Source organism: Amphiura filiformis, chromosome 11, assembly GCF_039555335.1.
Source record: "Amphiura filiformis chromosome 11, Afil_fr2py, whole genome shotgun sequence".
In the NCBI taxonomy this organism is placed as follows: domain Eukaryota; kingdom Metazoa; phylum Echinodermata; class Ophiuroidea; order Amphilepidida; family Amphiuridae; genus Amphiura; species Amphiura filiformis.
The window spans coordinates 61,005,950-61,022,279 of NC_092638.1; the positions used below are offsets into that span (position 1 = coordinate 61,005,950).

Sequence of the window (16,330 nt, forward strand, 5' to 3'; positions counted from 1 at the left end):
ATTTTTGAACAAATCTGACGTCACCATGGGAAATGTCCTTTCCAAAAATGTATAGTTTTATATACTTTTGACATACAATTAAGAAATAATGATGCTCGAAAAGGTCCATGTTCTCTCCCATTACTCTGCCCTTAGCATGCAACTGGAGTGGAGATGGTTATACCATTTAAAATTCTCACTACCCCTGTGGAAGATTTTGGAAATATCTTCCACAGGGGGAATGTGAATTTAAAATGGAATGAGCACATTAGGCAGCTCCATTCGAAACTCACCCTCTCTCTGTGGAAGATTCAGCTTGAATCTTTCTCAGAGGGTGTATGAAATTCAAATGGAACTGCCCATTCCATTTTAAATTCGCATTCCCCCTGTGGAAGATATTTCTAAAATCTTCCACAGGGGTAGTGAGAATTTTAAATGGAATGGCCCATTGAAATCTTTCACAGGAGGCAAGAGGTGTAGAGATTTTATAGCCAAATTTGTAATGAAGTATTTTGTACTTACTCTCATTAATGCTAGAAAAAGTATCGATGATATTCCAAGCACCAAATCGGGCCATCTGTTAATGGTAAAAAAAAAACATACGATTAATTAACACTGAGAACCACTAGGTATGTATGTTTGTACTCATTTGAATGCACCCAGTGGCGGTGCCATGGGGGCATGGGTCAGAACTCTTGCCCCTCCCCTTGGATGGAACGAATTACAGATAACCAATAAACATAATATCTCCCAACTCCGGTAGAGGCATAAAAAATAAACACCTTTACAAACAAAACTACCGTATTCTGTCGGTCCAACATCCGAGCCATCTCTAGTCTCAGGCCCAAACTGCATGTGGCTCACGGTTTGTTATGAACAACAGAAACCGGCTGTGAAGGAGGCTACATAGCGATGTTGTTGGAGTGACATTCAATTCCGGAAAAAAAAAACACTCGACCATGGAATTAAATTTTAAGTTTGTCAGTATATACACTGTAAATCCTGTAAGTTTCTTCCACTCTGTAGACTTAAAAACGGTTGTTTGATTCCATTGACTATTTGTGATCGAAATTTACACAACACCAATGACAGAAACCATCAACAAAAATCTAATCAAGGACTTGTTTTCACTTGACCATGAGTCGCATCATCAACCGGAAGTGACGTGACACGGACCGACAGAATTGTCTGTAATAAATGCTCCCCCTCTAATAAACATCCCCTTCAATTTTTCCATTTCATTGCCTAATTATGGTAGAATTTCACCAGATTCTTGCTTGATTATGCACTTATGGGTGTAATTTTGTTGTATTTACCACACAAATATCATTTTTCACTCGATTTCCGTGAGCGTCACCATGGTAGAAGTATTAGTATAGTTGTAAATCCCTCCTTTCTACAGGAGCACCATCCAGAAATTTAACCCGATTTTAAAAGTTTTTTTTCACTGACAGTTCACCTTCAATAAACGTCCCTCTTTTATTACAGACAACACAACAACATATCATTATTTAGTCCTTACTTTGTTTCTTTGATGTGTTTGAATAAATGGTAAAAGTCCATCACAAATGTTTCGGACTGAAAACGAATTCCAAGTAAGTTTTTGATTTGTCCAAATCCAATATTGATTGCAGACACTGATGTAAATGCTGATATAACTACTGCTGAGATGTAATTGGTCACAAAACCTGCAATAAATACACACACAAAAACAATATGGATTTAAATTAAAAGAATTTTTTTGACTTCAACACTACTTAAAATTTGATCGCTTACCGGGAGCGCTTTCACAGTACCAACAGTGTCTCATCAGAGCCATAACATCCGGCTGAGGACGAGTTGGTACTGTGAAAGCGCTCCCGTAAGCTTATCAAATTTAAGTAGTGTTGAAGTCAAAAATTCTTTAATTTAATTTATACCACTACGTATGAATATTCAATTTTATAATATGGATTTAATTTACTTCACGATTGTTTGATGTGATCATTTATTAAATTTTCGAACAAAACATTATAATGTTCAATTCTAGACCTGAACAATAAAAACAGGCATCACACAATAATATATACATATATTTTTAACCATTTTAAACATAGATTTTAATTTTTTATCACTTTATTCATCCTTTTCTGCTTTTTTGTGGTAATTTTTATTCTATAAACTCTATATTTGTGTGCAAATTGAGGGTGCTATTTACATGTATTTTAAATTTGATTTAGCCAAATATTATATGTTATTCCTTACATTTCAAGATAAAAAGTTTTCAGAAAATGTCCTTGATATTTTTTACACTTTTTCTGATGTTTTAATACCATTATACCAGTGTTTACCCTTTGTAAAGATGAAAACACGATTTAAGATAAATAGCGCCATCAGTGTTCACCAGGGGCTATTTTAACGTGCCTCACTGTCACGTACGTGTCGAGATAAAATATTCGTACAGTGACAATTAACAATCCGTGTAGATATGCTTTAATAGTAGACAATGGTAGAGCCTTTCTTACGGTCACATTCAGGTAAAATGTCAATTTTTAATTTTTGAAACGCACTCTACTTCATCAACACTTTTATCTCATTGCGCGAACGTGACAGTGAGGCACGTTAAAATAGCCCCTGGTGTTCACCTTTTCTTAAAAATGACACAGTTTTACATGCCATAAAACAACTGTGTACATGTACTTGTATCACGTCATCCTGACCATACATAAGCCAATCTAAATATTTTGGCAAAGTAAAAGAATAGCATTTGGCCGTTTTGAATAATGGAAGGAGAAGGACTAATTGATATCTAAAATTGTCTAGTATATTGCTCCGGGGGGGGGGGGTACTTAGTACAAATGACCATACGGGGACGTGCCGCAAATATGGGTAGCATTTTCGGCCTTTTGGTATATAATTGACCCCTTTTCTAAGCCAATTTTGGTATATGAATGGGTCTTTTTTCAAAAATGTTTCAATTCCCTCGAAAAATAGCCCAATTGTGCCTCAATCTAGCCAAAATTTCGAAATTGTGCAAAAAAATTTGGGAAAAATTGTAAAAACTAAGACAATATGGGTTAAATTTTGGTATATCAATGGGTGACTCCAAATTTCTTGAAAATTTGGTATATTTTATGGGTCCACTTTCAAATTCTCAGCGGCACACCCCTACCAAAATCAAACTTGAGTACTCTCCCCCCTGGATATTGCTACAAGTTGTGTAACTTGAAGAGGTGACTCTTGTGTAATACTTTTATTTAGTAGTTCAGGTTGATTAACTCTAGATGGGCCTGTTCACAAAAATGTTAACTCTGTATTACATTACCTACAGTGGTGGCGCCACCTGGGGAGGCATGAGGGGGAAAATGCCCCCAACCACTCTTGGCCCCCTGTTGCCCCCCCCTCCCAGTAAAAACCCAAAATTACGAGAATTTCACCTTTTTGCTGTAATTTTGCCCTTAATTTGTTGTCCCCCCCCCCCCCCCCCTCCCAGAAATTCACTTTTCCCCCTTTACACAAGCCAAATTTTTGGGACAAACTTGAAATGGTCTAGATATATATTGTGAGCGCAGCGAGCAGGAAACTTTGCATATCAAAGCGTTTCCGTACTGTTTTCCTAAGCCTTTTTAGAGCGTTTTATTTAAAAGGTGCCCCATGAATGTGTGCCAAAATTGCTTGTCCCTCCTCTTGGCTGGCTAAAAATTGCTTCCCCCCTTTCAGCTTGCCAAAAATTTCTTGCCTCCCCCCAATTTTACCCATCCCCAGGGCTCATAATTATTGCCCAGTCCCTTATATGGTCTGCCTTACTTGTGTACTTCACCATATCTATTAGCTTGCCATACTTGTATGGTCTGCCATACTTGACAAAACTAATATATACTGCGCCAATAAAGTATCCTTACAGTTGGAAAAATAATCACAATTTCAAAACTGAACAATATTTGGGTATTTTTAATAGATGCACTATCTAATCCTGCACATTATGACACCACATTGAATCCAATGTGATCTCTAGAAGTAAAGTTACAAGCAATTGAATAGACGAGGGTCCAATTTTAAAAGTGACAAACTGGCCTATACAAGGCGTAAAAAGATTCCAACAAGCGAAACAAAGAGACAACACAGTTTCTTCAATGAAGCGTTATTTAAAACAGTTTTTATTTCAGTTTTTACTTCTCTATATTTTTCATAACTTTCATTTTATTTGTCAGTTCTTTTGTTTCAGTTTTCTTTTATTCCATTTGTTTTTTAAATTAAAGCCAAACGCATAAATTAGCCATTCACCACTCTCAAACCAGATGTCTAGTCTGTGGAGTTTTGAATAGGCCAGTTTGTCACTTTTAAAACTGGACCTTCGTCTAATCAAATGCTTGTAACTTTGCTTCTTGTCACATTGGATTCAATGTGGTGTCATAATGTGCAGGTTTAAATAGTGCATCTATTAAAAAAACAAATTTACCCAAATATTGTTCAGTTTTGAAATTGTGATTATTTTTCCAACTGTAAGGATACTTTATTGGCGCAGTATATAACATATTACATCTGAAGTTGATACTCACCTAATCGTGTCATTCCCATCAATATCTGGAAGATACCACAAAAGAATGCCAGCAGGATGGCATAGGTTGGGTCGTGCACTTCACCATATTCATCTATTGGCTTGCCATACTGACCAACCAGGAGGGACATGATGGCTGTCGGGCCTACGGTGATATCCTTTGACATCCCCAGGAATAGGTAGACAAAGCTACCCATAAAGGCGGAATACAGGCCATACTGCAGGACAAAAATGGAAAATTAAATCTATTCGGTAAATGAAATTTGATCAATTCATCATAATGTACACATTAAGTATGAGATTATCCATTCCATCAAATTCCTTACTATAAGTATTAACACTCCAATTGCCCTTGGCAAAATATGTTATTACACCTCATACATATTCATGAGAGAATGACACCAATTCATTGGTCAATCGCAACTTGACACAATCCAAGTAGATCGACATATCCCCAGTATGACCTACCTTTGCAGACGATAGTTTTTCATCCGATTCACGATATCATCATCCTTAGACACAAAAGTTTGTACTCCCTTTCATAATCACGTTTTTCAAACTTAGGTAGGACTTGGCATTTTATATTATGTCATGGTTCTCCGTATGATTAATCGGGAATTAACCGATTCATTATAGCAACAACAAAAATGTCAGCGTCCATGAAAAGAAGTCCTTCGCTGTCCGATGCATATGTTGCATAACTAATTCTGCAAAAGGATGGACAAAACACCCAATTTATGAGTCATAAAGCCATGAAGCTGTTCAAGACATTTTACAAGAAGGGAATCGACACCTTGATCTGGGGTGGACATTTTAAAAATGAATTTAGAAGAGCAGCAACAACATCACTTGCATTACATTCCAGATGTTAAATCTACATCATATGCAAAATTTGAGGAAATTTGCATGAGTCTGTTTTATTTTACGGCCATTTGTCTATAACTGGTCTTTACACGTAGCCCTATGGGAAGAGTGCCCGTTGAGGGCGCTATAACCCCTATTTTAGGAACAAAAATGTGATTTAAAAATTTTTTCAGAGTATGTAGTATGAACATGTAGAAATATAATCAAGTAGTTGCCCTACCTGCTCTTCTCCGAAAAAATAAAAAGTCCTATAGGGCCTACCTCAATGATAATGAAACCTAGATGAATCCTGTGTGCAGAGCCTAGATTTTCTTACTAAATATTATGAATTGGTGCCATTCTCTCATAAATTTATATGAGGTGTAATAAAACAAATACTACATGGTATTTTCAGGGAAATATGGTCAACTTTTTTCCCCTCGATACTGGTTACAGGCCTACCACCCCGTAGTCAGTACCTCGGGAAAATAGTCCCTTCAAACCAAGTAGTATATCTTTTAGCACCAGCTCAATTAATTCTGTTACCCGTAGCCTGAAAAATCATAAATTGTAGGTACAAGGCTTATACGCATCGCATAGAAACATTCAAACTTTACACACTAGTGTAAAAGATCAAGTTAAATACTAGTAATGTTAATTATACCTGCAGTCTTAAAATCTATATAATAATACGCATCGTCTATCTGTCTGTCTGTGGGTGTGTGTGTGTGTGTGTGTCTGTCTGCCTATTTTCTCGGAGACTAGGGGTCACACTGGGTGGGTGGGCGCTTCTTTACCTGAGACAGAACAAGTTTGTATTGGTTAGTGGGTCAAGGTCACCCAAGGTCATCCAGGGGTCATCTAAGTAGTAAAACTGTTTTTCTCAGAGACTGGGGGTCGCATGTTCCTCAAACTAGATGTGTGGGTGCGTCACAGAACAAGTTTGTATTGGTTAGTGGGTCAAGGTCACAAGAGGTCATCTAGGGGTCATTTGAGGTCAAATTAGTAAAAACTATCATATGGGCATGCAAATTGGTGGGTGGGTGCATTTTGACCTAAGACGGAACATGTTTGTTTTGGTTAATGGGTCAAGGTCACCCAGGGGTCATCTGAGGTCAAAATAGTAAAAACTGTTTTTCTTGGAGACTGGGGGTCAAAATTGATGGGTTGGTGCGTCTTGACCCAAGACATAACAAGTTTGTATTGGTTAGTGGGTCAAGGTCACCCGAGGTCATCCAGGGGTCATGAGGTCAAATCAGTAAAAACTGTTGTATGGGCACTAAATGTTAACATAGGCCTACACAATGTCATAATAGACATTGTATATTTTATTGTTAGAATAAAAACTGTCACTAAAAATGGACCAAATTGCCAATGTTATAAAGTTAGGCACTAGGTAGGTTCTACTGTGATTGTGAACAAATATACCAAAATACTAGGTGACCTTAAAATTAAGCTGAGCAAAATGTCTTAGAACTGTCATGGCTGCCATTTCAATTGTTATACTGTTCTGGTTATTGGTTAGGTCTATAGGTGATGATGCGCGATTATGTTTTATACATAGCATTAATCCGAGCATTAAATAAATAAATAAATAAATAGGAGTGTATTTATATAAGCTGGGCCTAATTCTGAAAACCTTAGTTCATCTTCACATTTTTATAATAACATAGTATATCAACAGTGGGTTTTTCACACAAAATGACTGGCAAATATAGCTATTTTGCCGGACAATACTTCCTGATGTGGATGGTTGAATAAATACTCTCTCAGCACATCTAATTATTATAACTGGGACATTTGTTCCCATTGCATTAAACGGATTGATTCAAAAAGTTTATAGCAACCAAAATTCTACTGCTTTTTATAAAAATGTTGTGGGAAAAGACCAAAATTGAAAAGAAATGGGGTTTCAAATTAAACTTTGGAATTTGGAAAGTATAAATCACGTTGAGTCTAAGGCTTTTCTAAAACTTTTCTATGATGAGTTTGACTGCAATTTTTTATTTTTTCAAATATCTTAAAGAACCAATAATCTAAGTTAATTGAATGGTCAGTAGCACTACACCCCTGTTATATTGAAGTAAAATGCCAATACCTGTTTCAGTGCATCCAAAGGTCCAGGGAAATTAATGTCACTGGAGTTGGAATAGCTAATAGTTTGTTGCCAACTCTCTTTTACTCCTCTTTAAGGAAAAAAAAAACATTTTGAAGAGGCTTAAAAATACTGCATTACCTGAAGAAAAGCACCTATCAAAAAACAAACAAAAAATGCACTTACTACTAGTGGTAACTTAGCAATGCTGGCATAGGCCAACCCCTGTGGTATGACAGTCAACCCCACCGTTAACCCAGCAATAACATCGCTGAGACCCTTGGATGCTTTGTACTGTGGGAGCCATCTAGTTATAGGAAACCTGTCTTTCCATGCATCCACAGAGAAGTAGTCTTTGATTCCATTTTTCACTTTGGTCTTAAAGCTCTCCGTACTCATCAGTTCTGTATGTTCCGTACTTGACATTTTCTTTGGCTAGCTGTGTACTGTGTTCTTGCATCAAATCATTTGAAGTACTCATCTATGTTGCTCGCTCACAACGTTTGGTCCTGTCTGTTCAGGCTGCCCCTGTCGACACAAATAAATTTAATTGGTGCATGTTAGGAAGTTCAAGTCACTCACTTGTTCATGTGTCAAAACACAATGACAGACAAGAGCGGGTGTATGCTGGGTCACAGGAAATTGATTCAAATTTTGTCAGCTTAGCCTGCCCCCATATGCACAAATATATGACTGCTTCTTGACAGGAAAATCGTAAGACTAGATCGTGTGACAAAACATAATAACAGTGGGTGTCTTACAGCGTCATCACTCTGATATCTTCATGGCAGAAATAGCCATGACAGTAGGGTGAATCCACTAGTTCTTCAAAAGCCACGCATGACGATTTTTAATACTTTTGAGAGAATGGCTGAGGGACTAATGATATCAGAAAAACCAAATTTTGGTCAGTTTTTGATTTCAATACACATGCTGGGTTTTCCATACACATACTGCAGCTTACCATATTCTCTCAACATAACTATTCAAGTGTAAGCATTTCAAAAAAAATTGTTTTTTTATTAATTTTTAAAAACTCGATAAAAATATCTAGGGACCGTTTTTTCATTTTTTTGAATTTTGACCAACTTCACCAAAAATATTTGAAATTTGGGCGAAAATCAGGCTTTTTAATATTTTTTTGAAAATTTTGCATTTTTTGACTATTTTTGGTGCAAATTTCTCAAAGTTGGTTATAATTCCAAAAAATAAAAAACGGTCCCTAGATATTAAAAATTAATAAAGGTTGGTCTTAACCCTGTTTTTTGTGATTTTCTCCAAAAATGAGCATTTTGGCCCAAATTGGACCTCACAGATTAATTCATCAAGTCATTTCCATTCTAAAAATGTTACTTTTATATTCTTTAGACCAATAATTTAGCAGTTATGAAGCCCGAAAGTTTCGATAATTCCAGACCAACCTTAAGGAGAGATTTCCATCATTTTCTAAGATCATTTTCAAAGATCTATCATCTGAATATCAATATCAGTTACCCCACTCTGAGCCATGCAAAACTTGAACGCACAAGCGGTTCAAATCATCTCATTGCAATCATGTGGTCTATTGTCCATGAAATCTCATAGAGACAGTAAGACTGACCATCTGCTTATTTCATTGTCCCCCTCAATAATAGGACTTTTATTCTGTTTGGTCATTACTAACAATATAGGGTAGTTATCATTGATTAGGAGCAAATTGAATGTCAACTTTGTAACTGCAATAGTGGTGTGATAGCAGATATACATGATTCCGCTATGACTGTACTAAAATCATTACGTTGTTGGGCAGGAAAAACCTCCTATGTGTCATTGGCCCCTGAACATGTTTAAAGCAAAACCTCCTATATTACCTGTTGGCAGATTTGTTTTAAACATGTTCAGGGGCTACAAACACATAGGAGGTTTTTCCTGCTCAACGGTGATTATTCATTTACCTGGTGTAGACTCTGTGTGTCTATGGTTTGAAGAAAATCAATGCAAAGTTTGTCAGCTCAGTCTGCCCCTGCATGTACAAAATATATGATCGCTTTTTCAAAGAAAATCATACACTAGATCATGTGTCAAAACATAACAACAGGCCAGTATTGCTGGTTCAAAGAAAATTGATGCAAAGTTTGATAGTCACATGCGATAGTCATGTTTGCAGTGTTATTGCTATATATGACAGTACTGCCTGCAGGTTATTATAATATAGGACAGAAAAAGTGTGCCAACTATTATATTCTCCTTACAATTGGATGCCTATATGACATCAACAGGTGTGCCCTTCTTATTCCAGTTAGTGCTACTATCTCTTTGGAATCTTAAAGTGTGTCAGCATATCATGCGCTTGATTATGGTGGAAAAGGATACAGGTTAAACCACTAGGCAAAAAAAAAAATTGTTGTGTTGCCCTCAACCGCCCGACCCTAAATCCTGAAAAATCAGGGAATTGGCATTTTTTTTTTTTGAATGATGATTTTTACAGATTTGTTCAAAAAATCAATGTTTTTCACTTAAAATTGATATTTTATTGAAAGACTAGTCTTTAATTTATATCTAACAGGTCAAAAGAAGTCAAAATTGACAATATGTCCCCTAACTGAAGAAGCATTATTTAATATTTGGGAGGATTTTTAAAAACTGAAGGTTTGAAAAAAAAAATTTAAAAAAAAAAAAATCCGACCGTCCGACCCAAATTTCCCATTTTCCCACTTGAGGGCAACACAACAATTTTTTTTTTTGCCTTATAATTATACAAGTTCCTGAAAAACTGATTGAGACATTGGCCTTTGCTAGGAATAGGCCTATTAATGAAATGGTCAGGTGGAAAAGACAGCAACCTTGACTTTTATTAATAATATATTGCGAACTCTCTCCCTCCCTCCCTTCCTATATCTATCTATCCTCGGGTATCTCGGGCTGACAAACTGGAGCATGATCCACAAATGTAGTCTTTGGAACTGCCAGAAAGCCTGACAAAGGGACTCTTGACTGCCATGCATATACCTGTATGATACTTGTTGATGCATGGGACACTACTTAGGATTTAATAGCTTGTTAAATGTGCTAATTATAAGGTAATTAAATATCCTTCTTGTGCTATTAATGCAATGATGTTAACCTGTGAATATTACCTATTCCAATCTTGTGACAGACACCTCATGCATATTGACAGCGGTAGGTGACTCCAGTGCACATTGTCTCTGTCTAGCACTGTTCTAGCATACAGTGCACAAACTGGAAATCCGAGTTCCTCTATGGGGGGTGGGGCATGGGCAGGATTTTTGTACATTACAATGGCTTTTAATTAAGCGAAGTCGAATTAAAACTAAATTGTCAATGGGGAGAAAGTTTTTGGCCAGGTGTAAAAATGGGTTTTTTTTCCCCTTGTGTATAACATGGGTTAAGCCGTTAATCCACTTGGATTAGATATCCACGAAAAAATCTGCCCAATTTCTTTGATTTTTAATATCGATTTATGGTTGTGCAACGTTTTCCGAAATGTAAAAACACTGCAGATCGGGACGGAAGGCCTTTAGAGACATTATTTGGTGACTGTGAAATCTGAAAGGAACCGCACAACCCCTTAGATACCGAGTCATGTATAAATGCCCTAAAACATGTTAGAATAGAAGGTGACTAAAAACATTCCTTTTGTATAAACTACACTGCAAAAAGGATCCACCTTTTCACCACCCTCCCCCCATGCAAAAAAAGTACCAAGTAAAAAAAAATAGGCGCATTTCTATAAAAATGATGATACGAAGGTAAAAATTAATTGTGCATAATTTAACATTAATTTTTGTACTTTGTAGGCCTTATTTATAGATAGAGATTTCTAAACTATTCTCTCTGGGATAGATTGTCACAGTGGCGTAGCATGGGTCATCCTATTGGGAGCACCACCCATGATTGAGGGGCACCGGGTCTGATCGGGGGCACAAGCCGTTTTTCGGCAATTTTCCTATGGAATTTCTAAATTTTGCAATGAATCGATTGGGGAGTGCATGTGCACCCCCTGTGTCACTATGGCCCTACGCCATTGGGTTGTCATAAACAGCGTGGGACAACAAATACATGTTAATATCATAGCGGACAGTACATAAGCTGGTACAAGAAAACTATCATCACTTACCCCATCTCCTCCTGACCTTCAACCCCAGTCCCCTTCTCCTTATCACTCCTACATCTCCAATCTGGCCTAATATCTCCGCTCATGTTCTAAGTCTCTCCATCCATTCCTGTCCTTAGACACACAACTCTTCAACCATATCCAGTCAAAGCCATTTACTCAACATCCTTTCCTTCTCCAGGTTTTTCTGTAAAGAGATAACCACTATATATACATTAGCTGACATGACCATTATTTCCACCTTACTATAAACCAATGTTAAGGGAAACTGCAGTATTATTGGTCGAAGCAGCCAAAAAAATTGATTTTCATTATCTAAATCAATACATTATTGAAAAATAACACCTTGATGTTTTGCAATAGTTCATTCTACAAATCATATACTTTGAAAAGTTGCTTGATTTATTGTTGTTAATGAGTTATGTACATTTTACAAAAGTGTTGTTGCTTCAGACCTCTTTACTGCATAACTAAAGAACCACAGGACGTACTAAAGTATACCTGTGATATTTTAATTCTTCTACACACTCGCTATGAAATGATCAATGCAATTTTTGCCAAAGCTCACTACCATTCGCAAGATGCTGTGAACTACCAAATCGCCACAGTTTAAAATAGTTGCTAACCTTAAGCCCAAGGATGAGCTCCTAACGTAGCGGTAGCTCTTCTAACATCTATACCTACAAATTTAGTATATCCACTTTCGTTGTGGCAAAATCTGTCAGTGACTCACTGATGCCCTTACCCCAACTATCGAACTTCCTGCCTCATCAACATTATAAAGCCCCTTACATCATCGCACTCCAGGCTACCAATACACTAATCCGACAAGCAAAGTGATGGTCAGAATTCATTCAACCATTACTGGGGGCCATCCACACCAACCTGGTGTTGTAACTGCCCAATTGGGTGGGAAAGCGTTGCTTCAAAATCAATCTTATATTATATATTACATTGTAAACTTTCAGCATCCTTTTGTCACAGGGGTGATGGAACACAGTTTAAATTTCCGCAAATACTGCATCATTTCACATTTCAAGTGGCAATGGCTGCCATTGAGGTGTAGGAATGTGTGGAATCGGATTGGTCTATAGGAAATTCAAGTTTTTGCAATGCTAAATGGTTTTCAGTAGTACTTTATTAATCTGTTAAGTCAGCTACATAGAAACAGTTTATCAGCAGCATCAGAGATACACAGCAGAATGGGCTGTTCCAGTTAGAATCCATACTCCCCCTATGGAAGACATGACCTTAATCGCCCACACAGGGAGTGTAGATGGGTTTACCATTCAGGTAACCCCATTTTTGAAATTCACCCTCCCTATGGAAGGTTCATGTCATGTCTTCTACATGTAACCCCATTTTTGATATTCACCCTCCCTGTGGAAGGTTCATGTCATGTCTTCTACATGGGGTGTATGGATTTCAACTGGAATAGCCCAATTCATTAATGGAATAGGAATAGCAGCTGCTCAGAAACATTTTATCAGCAGCAATAAGTCCGATTCTGACTCCACATCGCAGCGCGATGAGCAAGGTCTTAGCCAGCCATGCGTCCACCCGTCTTTAAGACGTGCTAATCTAATTTTAGACGGGTGGATTTAATGGATTTTACAGATGTGGTAGCTCTAAAACAGATGATTTTATGGTTATATGAACTTGAGACTAATTCATAGTGACATGTTAAGGGCATATCAGGACATATTTGACCCCAGTGACCCTTCCATGGGTATAGACAAGTTGTTTTATATTTGAGAGTCAAATTTTGGTATCTGCTTGGACGGGTGGTTTCTGATTTCTGGCTAAGACCCTGGTGATGAGCCAGATTTTTACGGGCTCAGCGGTGAAAATTCTCATTGAGCTGTGGAGATTTCGGTCTGTGATGGAGTTGGAAAATGTTCAATTTTTTTGCATCACGCTACGATATTGCAGCAGTGCATGCTTGTGATTGGCTGTTGGAAAATCAAGGTCAGTAGAATGACCTTAAAAAGGAGATGCAGACCCCACATGCTTTTCAAACATTCCAACATCACACGATGAAATTAAAATGTACATTTTAATATCATCGCGCTACGAAGTGGAGTCAGAATTGGACTTTAGAGATACAGAACACGAATGTCTTAACGCTATTACACATTGTCCTCAGGCTTTCCACACACACTAACAATTATTATTATTCTACTTAATAAACTTTACACATGCATGATTATACCGGGGGAGGTACTCAAATTTGGTTTGGGTAGGGATGTGCCGTTGATTATTTGAAAGTGGACCCATCAAGACACCAACTTTCCAAGAAACTTGGAACCATTTGTAAACCAAAAGTCAAATTTACAGCAAAATTTAACACAAATTAGAACAGTTTTCCTCGATGATTTAGTCGAATTTAGACAATCTTGGCTACTAGGGTTTCGGCCATTTGAAAAAAAATTGGAGAAATGTTTGGAAAAAAGACATATCCATATACCAAAATTAGCTTAGAAAACGGGGTCACTGATACACCAAATGGCCCAATTGTGTGAGGTTCTCTAGTCCGAAGGGTCGCTAGTCCAAAAACCAAATTAAGTTTCTCTAGTCCAAATATAGAATAAGAGTTAGGGTTAAGGTTAAGGTTAAGGTTAAGGTTAGGGTTAGGGTTAGCGAGCCTTGTTCTATATTTGGACTAGAGAACCTTATTTATTATTCGGACTAGCGAAACCCTCGGACTAGCGAATGGTAAATTATGTGTTCGAAGTAGCAAACATTCGGACTAAGGAGCCTTCGGACTAGGGAACCTTCAGACTAGAGAGTTGTTACCCAATTGCGACCCATGTTTGTAGCTCATCTAGTATGGACATTTGTACTGAGTCTCTGGGGATTCTATAACCCATCTTCAGTCAATCTACAATCTTGTACAAAATTTATTGAGACACTTGTCATTTTAAGGTCCTACAAACATTAAAGTCCTTTGTACATTAAGATCCTGTGCATGTTAAGCCTATATACATCAAGGACAAGGTCCTACATGTATACACATCAAGTTCCTATGCACATTAGTTACGTTCGAAGTGGGAAATAATACTACATGTATGTTTTCAATTGAAGATTTTGTGCGCCCTCCCTCTCCCTCCATCCTAGTATATATAAATCAGGGAATTAAATCATATAAAAAAACCTGAAAAGGAGTGAGTAAATCAAGTAAGGGCACAATCTTTTTGGCGAATGTGCAGAATCAGGGGGGGGGGTATTACTCTGGAGTCCGAAATTCTCTGTTTTGTAAATGTTAATTTCCATGTTGTTTTCTGTTTTCTAAAAATGACCATAAATTTTCCCACTCTAGGGAAATCAAATTTTTTTCATATTAAAAACACTGAAATCAATATGGTGATGTCTAACCGAAAAAAGTCTTGAAAATGCAAATATATGACCCCTTAATGCAAGTAATGATAAATTTGAAGTAAATTTCAGTGAAATATTTAATCGGTTTGTGCATTTTGTTGAATGTGCATTGGAAATTAGACCCAAACAAGGTTAAATTTTGCCTGTTGTTGCAAAAGTCCATTTTCCATTTTCTACTTGGAATTCCATGAAATTTCTCCATTTTCCGTAAAACGGAAAACTGCGGGCTCTATATTACTCCCCTATAAATGAAAAAAATACTGACATCCCTAATGGATAATGCAAACGTCTGCCACTCCCATCACTCAACATTGTTACAGGGGAGCCCAAACTATGTAAAATGCATTTGAAAGTGTTCCAATATTTTTGCACATGATTGTATATTTTCCTAGATTCCCTATTTCTTATTTTGTCTGGGGGGAAGACCACGATGGAGGGGGGGGGGGCAAATTTCATGGAATGGTTAAAATATAATAACTTTCGGTGAAAGATGTACTGCCACATTTCACTTACTGTACTGGCTTGTGAAATTACACAATCCACCTTTTACCTCATTATATTGAGCTAATTCAGTTCAAATCCATACACCTCTTATGGAAGGAAGTCATGACCTTTATCTTACACACAGGGTGTAGATTTCAAATGGAGTCACCCATTCAGGTAACTCCCATTTGAAATTCACAATCCCTGTGTGGGAGAGTAAGATCATGTCTTCCATAGGGGGTGTATGGATTTCAACTGGAATAACCCATTTCAGCCGTCACACTCATGTAGTCATGTACTTCAGGGGAAATTTGAAATCTAATTATTTTACCATTAAAGGAGTATTTCGTGATCCTAGCATCCTTTTTTTTTGTATGACGTTTTTCAGTAGATATCAAAGAAAAAAGCTTATTCCCAAAATTCCCAAAATTTCAGTTGATTCAGATTTTTCATTTGTGAGTTATGCATGATTTATGTGTACACTGCTCCAAAGGCCACTATTATAATTCGTTCTGGTGTACCAGAACGCAATCAATCGAAATCGAACAAAACTAATTGTTTTGTACATAAACATTACATAGCCAGAGGTTTCTAGTGGTATGAAAATCTCAAATTTTTGGAGAATAGTGGAGAGGGGTGAGGCTGTGGATCACAAAATACCCCTTTAACCATGTCACATACACTTACTTGTATCATGCATTGTTTTAGCAAGTAAGTTGAAAAGCACCACCTTAGCAATTTAAATACAAACAAGAAAGTCTTATAAATTTAATTGGAAGACATAACAGACTGCATGTTTGCCTAAATCAAACTATGTTTACACTCCATTATGAATATGATATGTGGACAAAATTGTATCAAAATTCTGAACTGACCAACAATTTTTAGTAATGTTGCAACC

At 37.1% G+C, this 16,330-nt stretch overlaps 2 protein-coding genes across 2 annotated transcripts in view; one reads left to right on the forward strand and one right to left on the reverse strand.

The window, feature by feature from the left end:
- LOC140165107 (sodium-independent sulfate anion transporter-like) overlaps positions 1-9,474 on the reverse strand; it is a 43,894-nt gene extending 34,420 nt beyond the window's left edge. Inside the window, exons 1-5 of the mRNA XM_072188534.1 lie at positions 9,389-9,474; positions 7,641-7,982; positions 4,518-4,734; positions 1,502-1,667; positions 502-556 (exon numbers count right to left, since the gene is read on the reverse strand). Of these exons, the coding sequence (XP_072044635.1) occupies positions 502-556; positions 1,502-1,667; positions 4,518-4,734; positions 7,641-7,880 (678 nt within the window). The 5' untranslated portion in view covers positions 7,881-7,982; positions 9,389-9,474. The remainder of the gene's footprint in view (positions 1-501; positions 557-1,501; positions 1,668-4,517; positions 4,735-7,640; positions 7,983-9,388) is intronic.
- LOC140165105 (T-complex protein 1 subunit zeta-like) overlaps positions 1-16,330 on the forward strand; it is a 328,487-nt gene that overhangs the window by 60,433 nt on the left and 251,724 nt on the right. The window lies entirely within an intron of this gene.